Here is a 15,220-nt window from a genome sequence, read left to right on the forward strand (position 1 = left end):
CCGGACTGGGAGGAAGGCTGGCTTTTCCCCACCCTGGACTGATACTGTTATAAATTCTCTTGGGAAATGGCATTACTGCTTCCGAACTCGCCTTATAAGCTCAGCCGAGGTATCCATTTACCAGGAGACTAGTTCGGGGACCTGATTGCCCCAGTACAAAACAAAATCTCTGTAACTGCCTTCTCTACAGAGAGAATTCAGCCCTCATCTGAGGACAGGTATATGGGATTGGACAGTCCCAGGCCCTGTGTTGTAAGCTCCGCCCTTGTGACCAGGTGCCGTGCCGAGTGTTGCTGTGTGGTCACCGTCCCATTCGTGTTCAGCGCCCCTTAGTTTGCATTCTAAGGACGATGGCCTAGTCAGATCCACTTAGCTTTGTCACCGACCACACGTTGGAGCTGGCAGCTTTTAGCTGTGTCTCCCAAACGACTTCAGATGGTTAGCCACTCAAATGGAACCAGTGATCTGGACCCCAGCACCCCCCTGACCTCAGGAATGTGAGGCCCTCCTGGGTCTCATTTTAGTTGCGACCCACGGTGTGATTTCGTCACCCCTCTTGGGTTCCCAGCATGTTGCCAAGGCCGTGCTCTTTATACTGGAATGCATTCGATCACTGTGTGAATGTGCCCACTGTATGAACAACACGTAGCGAGACAGGAGAGCTGGTCTTGTTAAGCCCGGCCAGGTAGTATGAAGATGTGAGTTATGATTATAGCTCTGTCACTAATGGGTGACATCAGACAAGTCATATCCCTGCCCTGAGGCTCAGTTTCTTCATAGGGAGAATGAAAGCCCCAGACTAGGTGATCTCTGCGGTCTCATTAAGCCCAAACAGCCTGTGTGTCTGATCCTGTGTGTAAATTCAGGCAAGTTTCAAAGACTTCCGTGACTGCTCTGTGGACGCTATCGATTGGCCGTGTAGATTCAGCAAAATCCACTCTGGCCAAGAATTGTTCAGTGGCCCTCCCAGGAGGCTTTCCCAGGCTTTCGTAGGCTCTGGGTAACCCGAAGACAGAGGATTGTAGCTCTATGTAAAAATCTGTTCCAGGATTTAACAGCAGGGGGGCTTTGATAGTCTTAGATTCGGAGTTGTAAGATATTGATGAATGAACCACAGCTCATGATGTTTGAGCAAATAAACAATAACTCAGGAACTGAGTTATGGACTGTCAAACGCCCTAATTTTTGCCAAATTGGTGTTTTAGCTTCTGAGACAGGGTGTTTTAAATGTGCCTCACAGGGGTCGTGCCTCCTGGGACCCCAGGGAGCAGCCGATGGGTCGGAGCACATCAGACCCAGTCGGAACCGGGCGTCAGCCCCAGCTTGGCCGTCTCACCCGAGATTCACCTTTACTAATACTTTTAGTAATAATAAAGTGACTCCTTATTATGTGCCAGGCACTCTGCCAAGTTTTTTTACATGCTTATGCCATTCTATCTGCATGACAACACCTCAGGAACTGGGACTCTTGTCACCCTGCTTTGCGAAGGTGGAAGGTCATGCTCACTGAGGGAGAAGTAACTGCCCAGGGTAACACCGGCGGAATGTGCTGGCAAGTCAGGATCTCCAGGTTAATAGCATGGAGACCTCACGGGGTGGGGGTTCCCCAGCACAGTGTTTCCACAGCTCGGGGTGTGAGAGTGTCCCTCCTGATGTTGAGTTGAACTCTTGGGGGTCACAGGGAAGAGGGCTCCCCAGCGACACTCGGTGATGGGAGGCGACTGTAAGGGTTCATGGGTGTGAGGGCATTGGCTTCTCCAGCCGGACAGTCGTTCTGGATCCTGGTACTGCCGAGGCTACGGTGTGGAGCGGGTCCCAGACAGAATTCCCCTCACCCGTCCCCTAGACCAGGGCCAGCAGGTCCCTCGTTCACACCCCTCCTGTGGCTCCTTGAGCTCCCTCGTTCTGACCCCCGTCACTGGATCTGTGTCACAGCCCCGTGCCTGACTCCTGATGGTGATGGTCATGAGTAGTAGTGGTGGAGGTCACTAGCTATGTATTAATCACTATTCCAGGCGCTTTGCAAGTCTCAGTTCACAGAATCCTCCCCAGCGAGCCCGTGAGCTCGGCACTGTTCTCATCGCCAGTGCATAGCGACTGGCCTAAGTCACATAGTTAGGCAGCAGGAAGGCCAGTGTTAGAACTCAGGACTGTCAGACTGCAAAGTCCCTGCCCCTAACCTCTCTGCGCTCCTGCCTTTAAGGCTGAAACCAGCTACTACTGCCCCCTGGTAGAGGTGCGGTCGGCTCTCGGTCCGTCTCTGCGCAGGGGCGGGCACACAGTGCTAGTTGCCTTGTACGGAAATCTGTTGGTTAGTTAAACCAGACGAGGGACCCCTTGTAAACTCCAAAGCCTAGGACAGATAGTTTCCCCAGGGAGTCGTATATACATTAGAGTTGCATTTTTGTGTATTTTGAGCTGTCTTGTTAAGGAAGGATTTATGTGTTGGCGCTGATGTAGGGCAGCGATCAGGCGGTGTTTTCTGCCTTTGACAGTTGGTGTGATAGTTTGCTTCCCGTGAAGTTGGACTCACTGTGTCTGGAAGCTGTCAGAAGTGGGAGCATGAAAAGGTCATGACGGATGGCTGCGGGTAAGTGGGTCGAGGGAAGAGCCGGGGAAGGGGACAGATGTCCTGCCTCGTTTCCGAGGGAAGGGGCCGACCCCGGCCACCTTGGGCCGGCCCCCGTGTTCTCTTTTTCCTTACCTGCCATGGCCGTGGTGGGGCCTGCCGGGGGGCACCGGGCTGGGCCCCTCCCGGCAGCACTGTCCCTTGGGTCCCTGAGAACTGTCGAAAGGAAGTAATCTCCAGTTACGATCGCTTTTCGTGATTATCAGTTACAGAATTCAACCACAATCCCTCCTGCATTTTAAAAGCTGGGAAGGGGTACTGAATTCAGAAGTAGAACGTGAAAAAAAAAAAAAATGTCATCTCTTAAAATCATTTGTCTTCATTCTTGGTGACATTTTTACTTCAGGGAAATACAGAAAAGGAAAGGACGTATTTCACCAGAGTTGACCACCATTTCCAGTTTGGAGTGTATTCTTTTTCTCTCTTTCCGATAAATACTTTTTCTGTCCTTTTCACGTAACATCCTAAGAATTTTTCCAAGTCAAAGTTTTCCTTACACATAATTTTCATGGTTGTGTTGCAGTCTGTCATGGGTGGATTGACTAATCCTCTATTGTTGGCCATTTAAGTTGGGGAAATGTATACATAAAAGCTAGCTTCCCTTGTTCTCTTGGATTTATGTCTATAATTTGAATTATTTAAAAATGGTGTATAAGCAACACTTTAAGGGTGACCTCTGCCTTTCTTTCAGTGACTTTACATAAAAATTTTAGTCAGGGGTATTAAACCATGCTCAAGTGGTCAAAAAATAGGTGACAGGTAGGTAGGTAGGATTTCATGTCCTGGTTTGCCATGTGTGAACAAAAACAGGTGTGCGTTTATTGGCACATTTGCACACTTATTTGTTCCTTGGCAAACATTGAGATCGGAGGCCAGAGACGAGGGCAGAGTTCCCTGTGATGCCTCCTTGACTCCGCTGAGTGATACTGCAGGGCAGTGGAAGGCGCCATGCTGGGGGACGAGAAGGCTCTGGACGTGACAATGGCTTTCCCACACACAGTCTCTCCAGCCCCAAGGCGTGCACAGGTCCTGCAGAACAGTGTAGTGGCTGAGAGGACGGATTCTGGAACAGGTTTCCTAGCTTTCTTTAAATTCCAGCTTTGCCACTTCTTAGCTGTGTGATCTCAGGGAGGCTACTTAACCCCCCTGAGTTTCAGGGTCCTCATCTATAAAATAGGGATAAACAGAGCCACCAGGTTCCTAAGGTGGTCGTGAGACCTGAATCAGTGCACACAAAGGCTTTCCGGCCACGCCAGCACACAGTTCGTGCCAGTTAACGGTCACCCTCCGTGCCCCTGGCCTGGACCGCGGCGCCAGCTGGTGTCCGCTCCAGCAGGCTGCTGCCTCCTTCCAACCAGGTTGCCCTGAGACTCCCATGCCAGAGACAGAAGAGGTCTCCGCTTGCTCCCAGGCTGGGTTCCGTGGACTCCTTCTCCAGCAGTGGGGTCTGAGTGTGTCAGGAACACAGGCTCTGGCCTGGAGTGGAAGCAGAGGGCTGCCACTTCTCCACCCGGAGCAGAGAGGGTCCAGTGGGGCCACGTGCCCTGCTGCGAGAAGCCGAGATTCACACGCATCTCAAGTAGGGTGAAATTATTTAATGTACAAAAGGATTTTTCTCATCAGGAAAGATTCCTCTACAGGTTCCTTTAAATAGTGACTCCTCTCGGCAGGCAAGTGTTTTACAGATCATTAACTATTTGACTGAAAGCCTGCAGGGCAGAGAAACTTAAAACTAAAGTGTTAGGGGCCCCTGCCAATTACAGATCAATCCGGAATGAAGATAAAGTATCTCTGGAAATGGAAGTCAGTGGGAAATGTGATTTGATTCGAAAAAAAATCTGATTTACGCACAACTTTTTTGGAACACACCAATTCTTTAAATGGTGTTCCACCTGCCTGCCCATCTTGAACCTAATACATTCATCTCCCACGTCTTCATCCCCAAACCCCAGGCTTGGGGTTCCCCTCTGTGCACAGCGACTGCACAATAACCCGGGAAAGGGCGTCATTGGGAAAGTGTTCGTGTGTCCGTGCAGAGCTTAGGCAATTGATGTAGAGATACGGCTGGTAATGGATGAACTATATAGTAACAATTTGCAGATAAAAATAATAGAAGTTAAAGTGTACTTTACATGATAAAAGAAAGATGAAAGAGGACGAGAGTCTGTTACATCTGAGATGGTTACAAAAGTCCTGCTTTGTGAAGTAGGCTCTGTTGAAAAGATTGATGCAATGGGGAGTGACCTTGGCTTGGAGCAGGAGCTGGTGATGTATGTATGAGCATCCCTCTGCTAAATGGACCCAGATTTGTAGCACTAATATACATGGGAGCCCAGAACCAAACTCAGTACGGCAATAAATCAACAGCCACTTTGGGTGTCATTTCTGGTTTATATTCCACTATTGTTCTATCACTTTAATTCATGTCACTATCATCTTTTCATCTGGAACAGTTTTATATAATTTTCCAGTGGAGTTACCTGACAAATCCTATCAAATTAACAAGGCACATTAACAATATTGACTGACTGCGACTTCAAGAGTTGCAGGGCCGTAGAACAAAATTTTAAAACCGTGTCTCTCTGGCGACGATTTTTTTTTTTTCCCCTCTCTTTCTGAGAAAGAAGTGTAGGCAGGGTTTATTCCACATAAGAGATATGCACATTTATTTTGCTCTGCTCGTTTTGACTTTTATCAATGTCAAAATAAGAGGCGGAAGGGTCGGGGCGGGGGGACACACGGAAAAACACTCGCCACCAGCACCCGCGGCGTAAGTACTTTTCTTCTGTCAGGGAGCTGTAGAAATGTCCAGATCTCTAACAATTAATGGCCAAATTGGAGGGAAGAGTGTAGCTGGGCAGTCGTGATCTATTTTAAGTGATACATTCTCGCCCTCCTGAAATCATCTGGACCTGAACGTCCAGAGTCAATTGGACTTAGGACATTGTGCCTAATTGAAATATGGTGTTTCTGAAATATGTCTAATGACAAATTCCAGCATTCAATTAATAAAAAAAAATACCAGCTGTTCGTCTTTTCCAATGACCACCGAGTGACGACCGGGGTTAAGCGGCCGCACTGCATTGTCCCCTCCGCAGACGGCAGGCGGGACTCCCTCAGCCTGTCTGGTCGCCTGCCTTTGTCTGCCTGCGGCTTGACGTCCTTTATTCCTAAGATAAAACAGAACCTAACAAGTGTGTGGCAGACCTCGTCGCCCGAGTCGTACGTGTATTTGTGTTCTTTTTTAATTTTAAATTTGCTCTCAGGCTGTGGTCGCTGTGGAGTTTTTTGTTTTTGTTTCTGTTTTTTGTCATTTGGTTTTGGGTTTTGTTTTTTTATTTTTTTTTTATTTTTTTGATCTTTTTCTTTTATCTGCTTTTCCTCTTGGCCTACTAAGTTTTCTCACATTGTATTGAAAAATTTCTAAGTGTGATTCGTAAGTGTGAAACGAATTAACGCGGTTTTTCCTGCCGCGGTGTGCACATTTGATTGTTTTATTTCTTATATCTTCATTTTGCTCTTTTCACTTTGACCCTGACCTTTAAACTATGGCCCAAAAATTAATTACTTTCGAGGTTCCATCTGGGGCCCGCTCTCGAAGGCAGATTGAAGACGTTTGTCTCATTTCATGAACAGAAATTCTCCATCTTCAACCAGAGGGAACAGAGGGAGCGCGTGGCCCGGCCCCCATGTGCCGGGCCGAGCGCGCGCGGCTTGGTGGCGCCCGCGGAGCAGTCGCGGTGCGTGTCCGGTGGTCCCTGGACGCCGTCCACCCTTGGCGTTCCCTTTGTCCTCCCAACGCCCTCGCTCCCAGTCGCTGCGCCGTGTGTCAAGTCTTCCGCAGTTCTGACAATGAAACCCGAAGGGCCAGGGTTCGACACGCCGGATCCCTGCCCTCTAAAGTCTTTGTGGCACGAAGCGCGCACCGACTGCTCCCTCTCTCCCAGGGCAGAAGCGACCTCCACCGCCTGGAGCCAGGCTCCCAGACTTAAGCTTGGAAGGTTTTCTGTAAAGGACCCTCTGATCTTCCCGGGGCTTCCTTTAAATTTAGCTCGGATAATTATTTAGTGTCAGAGAAGGGAAGAGATAGATTTTTTTTTCCCCCTATTTTTAGTTCGTAAGATTTTTCAAGATCGGAAACTCTTCATAGGTAGCTTAGCTATTTAGGCATAGGTGATATTACAGATCTATCTGTCCAACCCAGATCTTATTCTAGAACAACAACAACAGCAAAAAGACCACTGATCATAATTGCTTTTTAAATGAACCTTGTATTATAGTTATTTAATTACAGTACAGAGGTAATTAATGTAGGATTGACACAGTGTAGGTAAACTCTATTTTATCTGTGTTATATCTAAGAAGATGTATTTCTTAATACCTTTTTATATATAGTTTTTTAAGTTGTCCCCTTCCCCAACTCACCCACCCAGGAAACCAGACTGTGCAACTGTCATGTGCCATTTGGAATCTCGCTGTGTCTGTGTTAAGCCCGCGGCCCTCCCCCGCGCCCCAGGAAATAGCACATGTTCTCCAATGGAGGATTTACAAAGCAGGTCGAATGATTACACCAAAATCACTTACACCTTCCACTTCTTGTGGCTTCTTTTTTTTTTTTTGTCCTCTCCCCGGCCTTACAGGTATCTCTGGAGACAAAGTAGAGATAGATCCTGTTACGAATCAGAAAGCCAGCACTAAGTTTTGGATTAAGCAGAAACCCATCTCAATCGATTCTGACCTGCTCTGTGCCTGTGACCTTGCTGAAGAAAAAAGCCCCAGTGAGTAGTCCCTTTTATTTATGTCTCCTTTCTCTCTTCCCCCTCTTCCCCTCCATGTGCTGGGTGCCAGGAGAATATATTACCACCGTGTCCTTTTTTCCTTGGGTCTGTCTAATTCATTACCAGAAATTTCTTTTAATCAAACAGGATTATATTATGGTGCCCAGAGCCTGACATGGGTCCCCATCCTGTTCAGCGTTGATGTCAGCAGAGAACCTCACAGCCCCTGACCCCAGAAGCTCCACCCCGGGCACTGGGGATGGGAGTGCGAGGGAGGGGCGGGGGGTTGGAAGGGGACAGACTCCTGCTGAGGATCGGCAGTCGCCAGGGCCCCCGTTTCATTTCGTGCACCCTCCCTCTTCCCATCTGGGGGACTTGACCAGTTAGACTTGGACCTGCCTGCCTTCCTTCCTGGCCAGACCGAGGGAAGCTGGGGGATTGCCTGTGGCAGCTGAAGACTAGATTTAGATGTCCATCATGCCAAAGTGTCAGCACCCTCCAGATTATTGGCATTTGCGTGACCTACCAGCTCGTAATTAAACTCCCGCCTGGGCCCGCAGAAGAGCTCACTGCCGGCTTGGCGCTCCTCTGTTTAAATTATGAAAGTAGATGCAGTCTGGTTGTATATCTTGACATATTATATTTTTGCAGTTAAGTAATTGAGTGTAGCAGTTAGGTTAATCATTTTTAGGACTTCAGTCCCATCAAGGGACAGAAAGGGTGCAGATCACAATGAAATTCCTCCATGGAAGAGAAAAGTTTACACTATATAAGGATTCGTTAGGTGCCCGGAGAAGGCTGTCCAATAGCGGTCCTCAGAGACTGGTCCATGTCAGTGTTGCCTGTGGACTCTTTCACATGCAACTTGGAGTATGACTTGAGCATCTAAAATTATTGTTAATCTCGTTTTTTCCAGTGTCCACTAAATTTGAGAACAAATGTTATAAGGAACGACATACCCAAAAGGAATAATAAGAAATGGAAAGGCCAGCAAGTGTTTATAATATGGTTCATGTGTTTGAGATAATACTGACTGAGCAGGGGCCTACAGATCACGGAGCCCCTGGCTGGGTCCTCCGGACTGGGCACGAGCCGCGTGGCCTCATTTACGGGCGAGCGTTTAATTGTTTTGTCAGATCCAGTGATGCCAGGCTGTGTAGTCTCCTCTTTCAACCCACCGGCCTACAGCTTGGCAACAAGGGAGAACTTCGTAGTGTAGGGGGAAGGGAGTCAGGCCAGGCCCACCCCGCTGTTCCTGTCCCCCCACGAGGCCTTGACTCGGAGGTGGCCGCTGGAAGGGGCCAGTGTGAATGGTGTTGGCAGCTCTGCTGCCTGTGTCCCCTTGTCCCCAGGGGACCTGCCAGATCCCCTGTCCCTTTAGATAAACATCCTCTTCCTAATCCCTCTCACTCCAGCTTGTTGACCATTGTTCTAGCATCTTTTAGCATCTTTCTTCCCAAGAATGTTACTTTGAAAAGTAACATTTATGAATCTCCATGTGTCTGAGAAACGAAAGATAATCACTTCCACGTTGCATAGAGGGATCAGCCGGGGGCGGGAAGGTTGGGGAAAGAGCTGGAAACAGGATTCAGGTTTCTCTTACACTCACGTCAAGACGCTCACCACCAAGAAACCCTGATTCAGGCTCCGCAAGGTGAGGGATGGAGCACGCCCAGCTTAGCGGGGAGCGACGGAAAGGTGCGTGGCCACTACCTCCAGTTTCTCTTGGGATCAGTCACTCGGGAAGTAACTGTCACCCCTCCGCGAGTGAGGCCGGGTTCCAAGAATTGGGGATCCAGAGCCGACCTGGGCCCCACCATTTCAGTGTTGACAGTCCAGCAAGAGAGCCTTTGTCTTCTTTTCGAGCCCGCTGGGTGGCTCTGGGTGAAAACCATGCGTGTGGGTCTTACCGAGGTGTCTTCCTCTCTGTCCCTGGGTCCAGAGACCTAGAAATTATACGTTCCTGGATAAAGAGACGCACTGCTATGCAACACTTCCTAAGTCCATTTCAAACCATGTTCCTCATGGGACCTCTGGGGGCACACGTGTATGTGCGTGCGTGCGTGCGTGTGTGGGCATAAAGCCTCCCCTTCAACCAAAGGAGCTCAGTCGTTTTCTAGTTTGAGATTCTGCATTTACAAAGTCAACTCATAAAAATGGTTTTATTGCTTAAAAAGAAAAGGTTTAAAAGATAGAGACTTAGGGAATAAAATTCAGACTCGGCGTAGCCTTTGCAGACATTGGCTACTCCGGGCTCACAGCCCGTAATTTCCCACCCAGAACTGTGCCGCTGCTGCTGTTGCCAGCTGCCTGGCCCGCGCCTCACCCCCACCCTCTAACTTATGGACACCTCCGTTTCCCTATGCCCAGCCCACTCATTTTTCAAGAGCCAGCTCTCCTGGCAGGCGCGCTCTGTAGCCGTGCCCCCAGGAGTTTGCACAGAGCGCTGGTGAAGCACCTCACACGCCGCTCTGTGTGTCTCTCCGGAGTCTCCCCCCCTCTCCTGCTCACCTCCACGCCGAGCCGATTGCCCTGGGAGCTGGGTTCTGTGTCCTCGGCCCCTAGCACAGTGCCCGTAGTTGCCCTCAGCCTGCGTTCGCTGTCTTGAACTTGAACTTAATCAGGCCGGAATTTAGAAACCAAAAGTTAGTCAACATAATTTATGTCGTAAGGTGCCCAAACAAAGATATATTAAATGAATCGGCTTGATACTGTTATTTTTATTTATTTTTTTTATGATTTCCAGTATCTTCATCAAATTAATTCAGTGAGTTAATCTAAAAAGTTCATCTTCGAGACCATCATCAGACCTCAGAATTAATCTACAGGGCTGCTTCTTTTTTTTAAAGGATTAATGGTAACCCTTTTTATCTTTTGCGTCTGTTGAACCTTAGAAAAAAGTTATTTTAACAGCAGTAAAGAAATGAAAGTCACTATATTTCATAAGTTTAGCCCGTGATTTTTATCAGCATAGTGATGTATGTTTGTGGCTGAGTTTACATCAAAAATTATTCTTGGGGCCTTCTTGAATGAATTATGGCAAAGAGAGAGAGTCTAGAAGTAGATAAGGTTTTTGATTTCTGCAATATATTTCCTTTTTCATGTTTTTATCTCTCATAACACAAGTGTCTTGCCGAAGACGGGAACGTGTGACCAACTGGAATAATTTAGTTGTGGAAACAGAGCGGACGTGTTATTAAACAGCCTTCTTTACAAAAAGGCATTAAGTGTTGGGAGGATAATGAAGTTGTTCCCGGTCTTACTTGAGACGTGTTTGTCAGAATTTTGAACAAAAAAGAAATGGTTTTTAAAAACCTTCGAATGCGGCCAGTCTGCAGTGTTTATTGAGAAAGCCGCTGTCAAACCATTAATTTGGTCGTCATAAGGAGCACGACGCAAGTTGAATTGATGCCGTATCCAAAAAGCGTGTGAATAAGCTGACTTGGCAGAGGGACCGAGCATCAGAGCGCCTGCAGTGAAACCCATAATTACATATACTGTGGCATCAGAAAGGCGCACACGCGGAGGCCATGCTCCAGAAATAGCAGTTCCGCGGCTCTTCTCCCCCGAACTTCTCCCTCTTAGGCCGCGTTCGCAGGGGGAAGATTTATTGCCCTGTCCCTGTGAATGTTTAAGAACCTGGAACTTAACGACTAAATAGATACATGCCTTAAAAAGAAAGCCATAAGTAAAAAATACGGACTCTTCCCAGAGTTAGTGGAGAACATCTGGGTGTCAGAAGCCCTGAGAAATTAAGAATAAACTCTCCCTTTCTAGACTTAAAAAAAAAAAAAAACCGTACGCTGCCATTGTAATTCAAATCAGCAATTTCTCCGTCTGGTTTTGCCACTCCTTAGGATTTCTTTTGCTGTTTTGAAGGATGTCACAGACCTCTAAAAGATAAATTAATTTTAGTTCATTCTAACTGAACAAAGGTGCGTGTGGCACATGGAGACTGTCTCCGTATCAGAAACGACCAGGGTTAAATTGTCTCAGAGAAATAATTCTCCATCATCATACAGGTCCACACGTAGGCTTTGAATGCGGCGGGCTCGCTTTTTAAGTACTAGCCTTGAATTCCAACACTGAAACAAAATGCAAGGGACCTTTCTGTGAAACTAGCACCCATCAGAGGCTCTCAGCCATATTTAAGTGAAGACTCACCCAGGCCGGGTCTGGTTTTACCATAAGAAGGTTGTGTAGGTTTGGAGTCTTTCAAGGAAACAGCCTATCATTAAGAAATCAGATTTAAACCTCAATAAAGTAGCTGTCGTCTTTATAGCTGAAAAGACCTCTGTATCTCAATTAAGTATAGTTAATATAAAATCTCAAGGAAGCAACATAATAAAGGTAACCTGATTATGTTCTCTTGCAATAGTATAATTTCAAGGAAATCTGATTCTCTCAATGCTGGTTATGTCGGTGGGGGATAGTTTGTTTGAGGTTTGTTTTTTGTTTTGTTTTGGTTTTGACCCAAAACGCTGTTTAGATCCCGGATGGGAACGCTGGGGTTATGAGTTACACCACAACTACAGGCGACTGTTAAGCCCTCGCGGGACTAGGGCCTGCTGGATATTCGCGACGAGATTCAGTTAAGGTCGTGAGTTAAATTAGCTGGGCTTATTGGTGACCTCCCGCTTAAATGAATCTTTCTTTTCATAAGTACTTGACAAGATCTGTAAAGTAGTGTATTTAATTTACTAATTAAATTAAAGCTCCTGAATAATGATTTGTCCACATTGATTTAGCTTAAATAGAAAAGATCAGCATTGTTGTGATCTTCGGGAACCTTAATGGCCGAGCCAGTTAGACACAAAGGCCTCTTGTGTTTTATAGGTCAGAAGTACATAGGTACGCCCGGGCTGTAATTGAATTGCCTGCGCTGCTCCCTGCAGTTGCCGATTTCCTCTGCCTTCCCGGGCCATTGTTGCACTGGGGCTTAAGAGAATGTTAACGCGGTAATAGGCACAGGGCCTTCCCCATTATACGTCTCGCTATCGAGCGGTTCTGCATGACTAGTTAAAGAAGATGGCAAGAAGATTAATGAAAGCAAGGCTAATACAGAAGGGGGTACTTTCGCAAGACTTCTACCGAGGAGATATTAGAGCTGAACCAGAGCTTGGCTTTTTCTTTATCCTGTGACCTTTGAACCCGCCTTACTGTTGAGAGCTGCCAGGGAAGTCGACATTTTGATTGATGTTGGTACACGAGTCAGTCTTTCCCATTGAATTCCACATCTGCACGAAAATAGCTTTTCCAGCAGAATTCATACTGGCTAGAAGTGATAGCCAAATTGATGGCTGAAATGCTTTTATGTAGTTTTCATTTAATTCTAAAGATATTTGATGGTTTAATTCGGTATCCAGTTTTCATGGATTATAAACATTCACTTATATGTCCTTAATGGGTTCATCAGCTCATAGTGAGAAACCAGTATTAAGAGTGTTCGCAGGTTTGCAAACAGAGCTCCAAGGAGGCTCTATGGAGGAGTAAAAGCAGCCATCAGACAAACCCTTCACCATCCTTAAAAAAGAAAAATCAGTCTGAGGACCCTGGCAATCTGACTTTCGGGTTTTGTTCATAAAGCAAAGAGTCTGTTTCTGGAAAGCTGTGCATGAAATTTCGCCTCTGTATCCCACCTGAGCCCCAGCTCAGAGGCTCTCTTGCTCTACTCTAAAGCTGGGTTCCTTGACTTTGACCTTGAGACACTAGTATTGCATCCGAAAGGGATTGCTCCGGTCTGCTCCTAAGACAGCCCCGTGCAGATACGAACCTCTGCACGCATTCTCCCTGATTCCGTTCCCGTGCTTGTGGAGGCGCAGGCCGTGCACGCATGTGTGTGCGTCCGAGTGTGCCTCTGTGCGCATCTCCACCCTCTCTCCCAACAAAGGGTGGCAGAAGGACTCGGGTTTTGTCACTAGAATTGGCCCGGGTGCCCCCCAGCCCACACACCGAACCTTCCGGCCACCAGATTTCTTTCCTCCCTCTTTGACAATGGTACTTCTAGCAGAGAAAACACGTGTGCACACACGCTCGTGTGCCAGGTACCCCATTCCTAAGGGAGGAGGTCCCCAGGAATGTCGTCATATCCTTTAAATGCCCACGAGAATGTGCGAAAGGGAAACGAGGCCGACATCGGCCGCCGCTACACCTTTGGCCAGTGAGTGGGCGTCCGTGGCCACGTCCGCGTGTTCCAAGCCCCGGTGAGGAAGCCGCTTGCGTTTATACCCAAATAGACCTGGAGCCCAGAAGGACTAAGCGCATCCTCAGGCTCCGAGAATTTCCAGGAGGTCCAGGCACTCCTCACGTTGGGTGGGCGAGCTGCGTCGTGTCTGTATTCTCTGACAAAGACTTATTTCATAAATTCCAGATCAAATACGGTAAGTACTGCTCGATTACAGAGCACCACGGACTCTAACATATTAAATGCCCCAGTTATTGAATTGCCTTTTCATAAGAGTACTCTGGAGCGCAATCAGGAGCAGGCAGTGACTCATCCTTTTAACAGATATGTTTCCTAGCCCTATTAAAAGGGGTCTTCATCTCTCCTGTCAAAGGGAGTCTGCTGGGGTTTTTTAGTTTAATTACACTATCCAATTAAAACTCCTTGCTGCATTTGGATGCACCTCTCCTTGGGCCTGAGTGGATATGACATTTACAAGGCTCGCCTTTCAAGCAGACAATAGTGTGATTGATGAGGTGCGCCTTCACCGGAGGAGCAGAGTGCCTGTGGAAGTGCTGCTTAGTGCATTTTGATTTATTTATCATCTCCTTCCAAAACAAGGGAGCTGCCGGGAGATGGGTTTAGGCAACCAGGGGGACCGCCTCAATTTTTCCAAGTGTATGGGAGGGAAAGACCTGGAGCGTGCCACAGGATAATGGTGGAGAAAAACGATGAGCACGGGGCCTGTCTGCATCATCCAGCACCAGGCTGCGTTCTTAAGTTTCCTGACTCGGTTTGCTTTCCAGTAACCTCAAGCCGCAACTCGCTGTTAAATAGTCCGTCTCTGTGTTTCAGGGACCGTCTCTCTGAGGCTGAATAACATTGGCCAGACCCCTACGAACTTAGCCCGTGGGAGCCAGCCCAGCATGTGTCCCATTGGCTGACCCTGGCCACGAACTGACATCCGACGTTCGTACCAGGCTGGTCTGGCCATGTCCCCTGGCTGCGCCCTCCAGAAGTCCAGCAGCTTCTGTCCAGGACTGGTCAGTGCTCGGAGGCTCTCTGACTCCGCCCGGACACACTGATCACAGAAAAGTTGCCTCTGGAATTTGGAATCAGTCAGGTGAGGCTCTTCAACAAAGAGGTGGAGGCCCCGTGGAGAACTTATCAAGGTTCTAGTGAAAAGTCAAACTTGGCATCTTGTTCTTAACCTGCTGTGGCTGTTTACCCTCCGCGTTTGATGGAAGAGCCTCACTTGCTCTTGGCCAATTCCAAATTCCAGAAGCAACTCTTAAGCCCATCTCTGTAGTTCCTGGAAAAGAGACGTTTTGGTATAGAGTGTGGTCTCTGGAAGGGTCAGCACTCTGAATTTAGGATGCAGGAGATTTTTCTCTGCACTCCAGACAGACAAGAAGAACTCACCTCCCATGGTCATTGTCAGGTACAAGAGTTGCTCATTGGGGCAGTTGGGGGCAGTTTGCTAACTTCGTAATATGTAGGAATGTCTGTGTTTGTGATCAAAACTGGCCGGTGGGTTTTCTTACATTCTCTGTGAACTTTCTTCATTTTTCCATAGGACTTATTAACATAACAAGAAAGAACTGACTTGTGTTGATTGGAATATTGTTATTTGTCAGAATAGAAAACATT

The 15,220-nt window shown here is 47.6% G+C and overlaps 1 protein-coding gene across 12 annotated transcripts in view; it reads left to right on the forward strand.

The window, feature by feature from the left end:
• MAPKAP1 (MAPK associated protein 1) overlaps positions 1–15,220 on the forward strand; it is a 200,927-nt gene that overhangs the window by 169,304 nt on the left and 16,403 nt on the right. For 11 of the 12 annotated variants that reach the window (XM_036217747.1, XM_036217748.1, XM_036217752.1 and 8 more), the window contains one exon: positions 7,270–7,407. The exons of the other annotated variant lie outside the window; for it this stretch is intronic. In XM_036217747.1, the coding sequence (XP_036073640.1) occupies positions 7,270–7,407 (138 nt within the window). The remainder of the gene's footprint in view (positions 1–7,269; positions 7,408–15,220) is intronic. 12 annotated transcript variants of the gene reach the window in all.

The sequence above is a fragment of the Rousettus aegyptiacus genome, unplaced genomic scaffold (assembly GCF_014176215.1).
Source record: "Rousettus aegyptiacus isolate mRouAeg1 unplaced genomic scaffold, mRouAeg1.p scaffold_m13_p_3, whole genome shotgun sequence".
Taxonomy (NCBI): domain Eukaryota; kingdom Metazoa; phylum Chordata; class Mammalia; order Chiroptera; family Pteropodidae; genus Rousettus; species Rousettus aegyptiacus.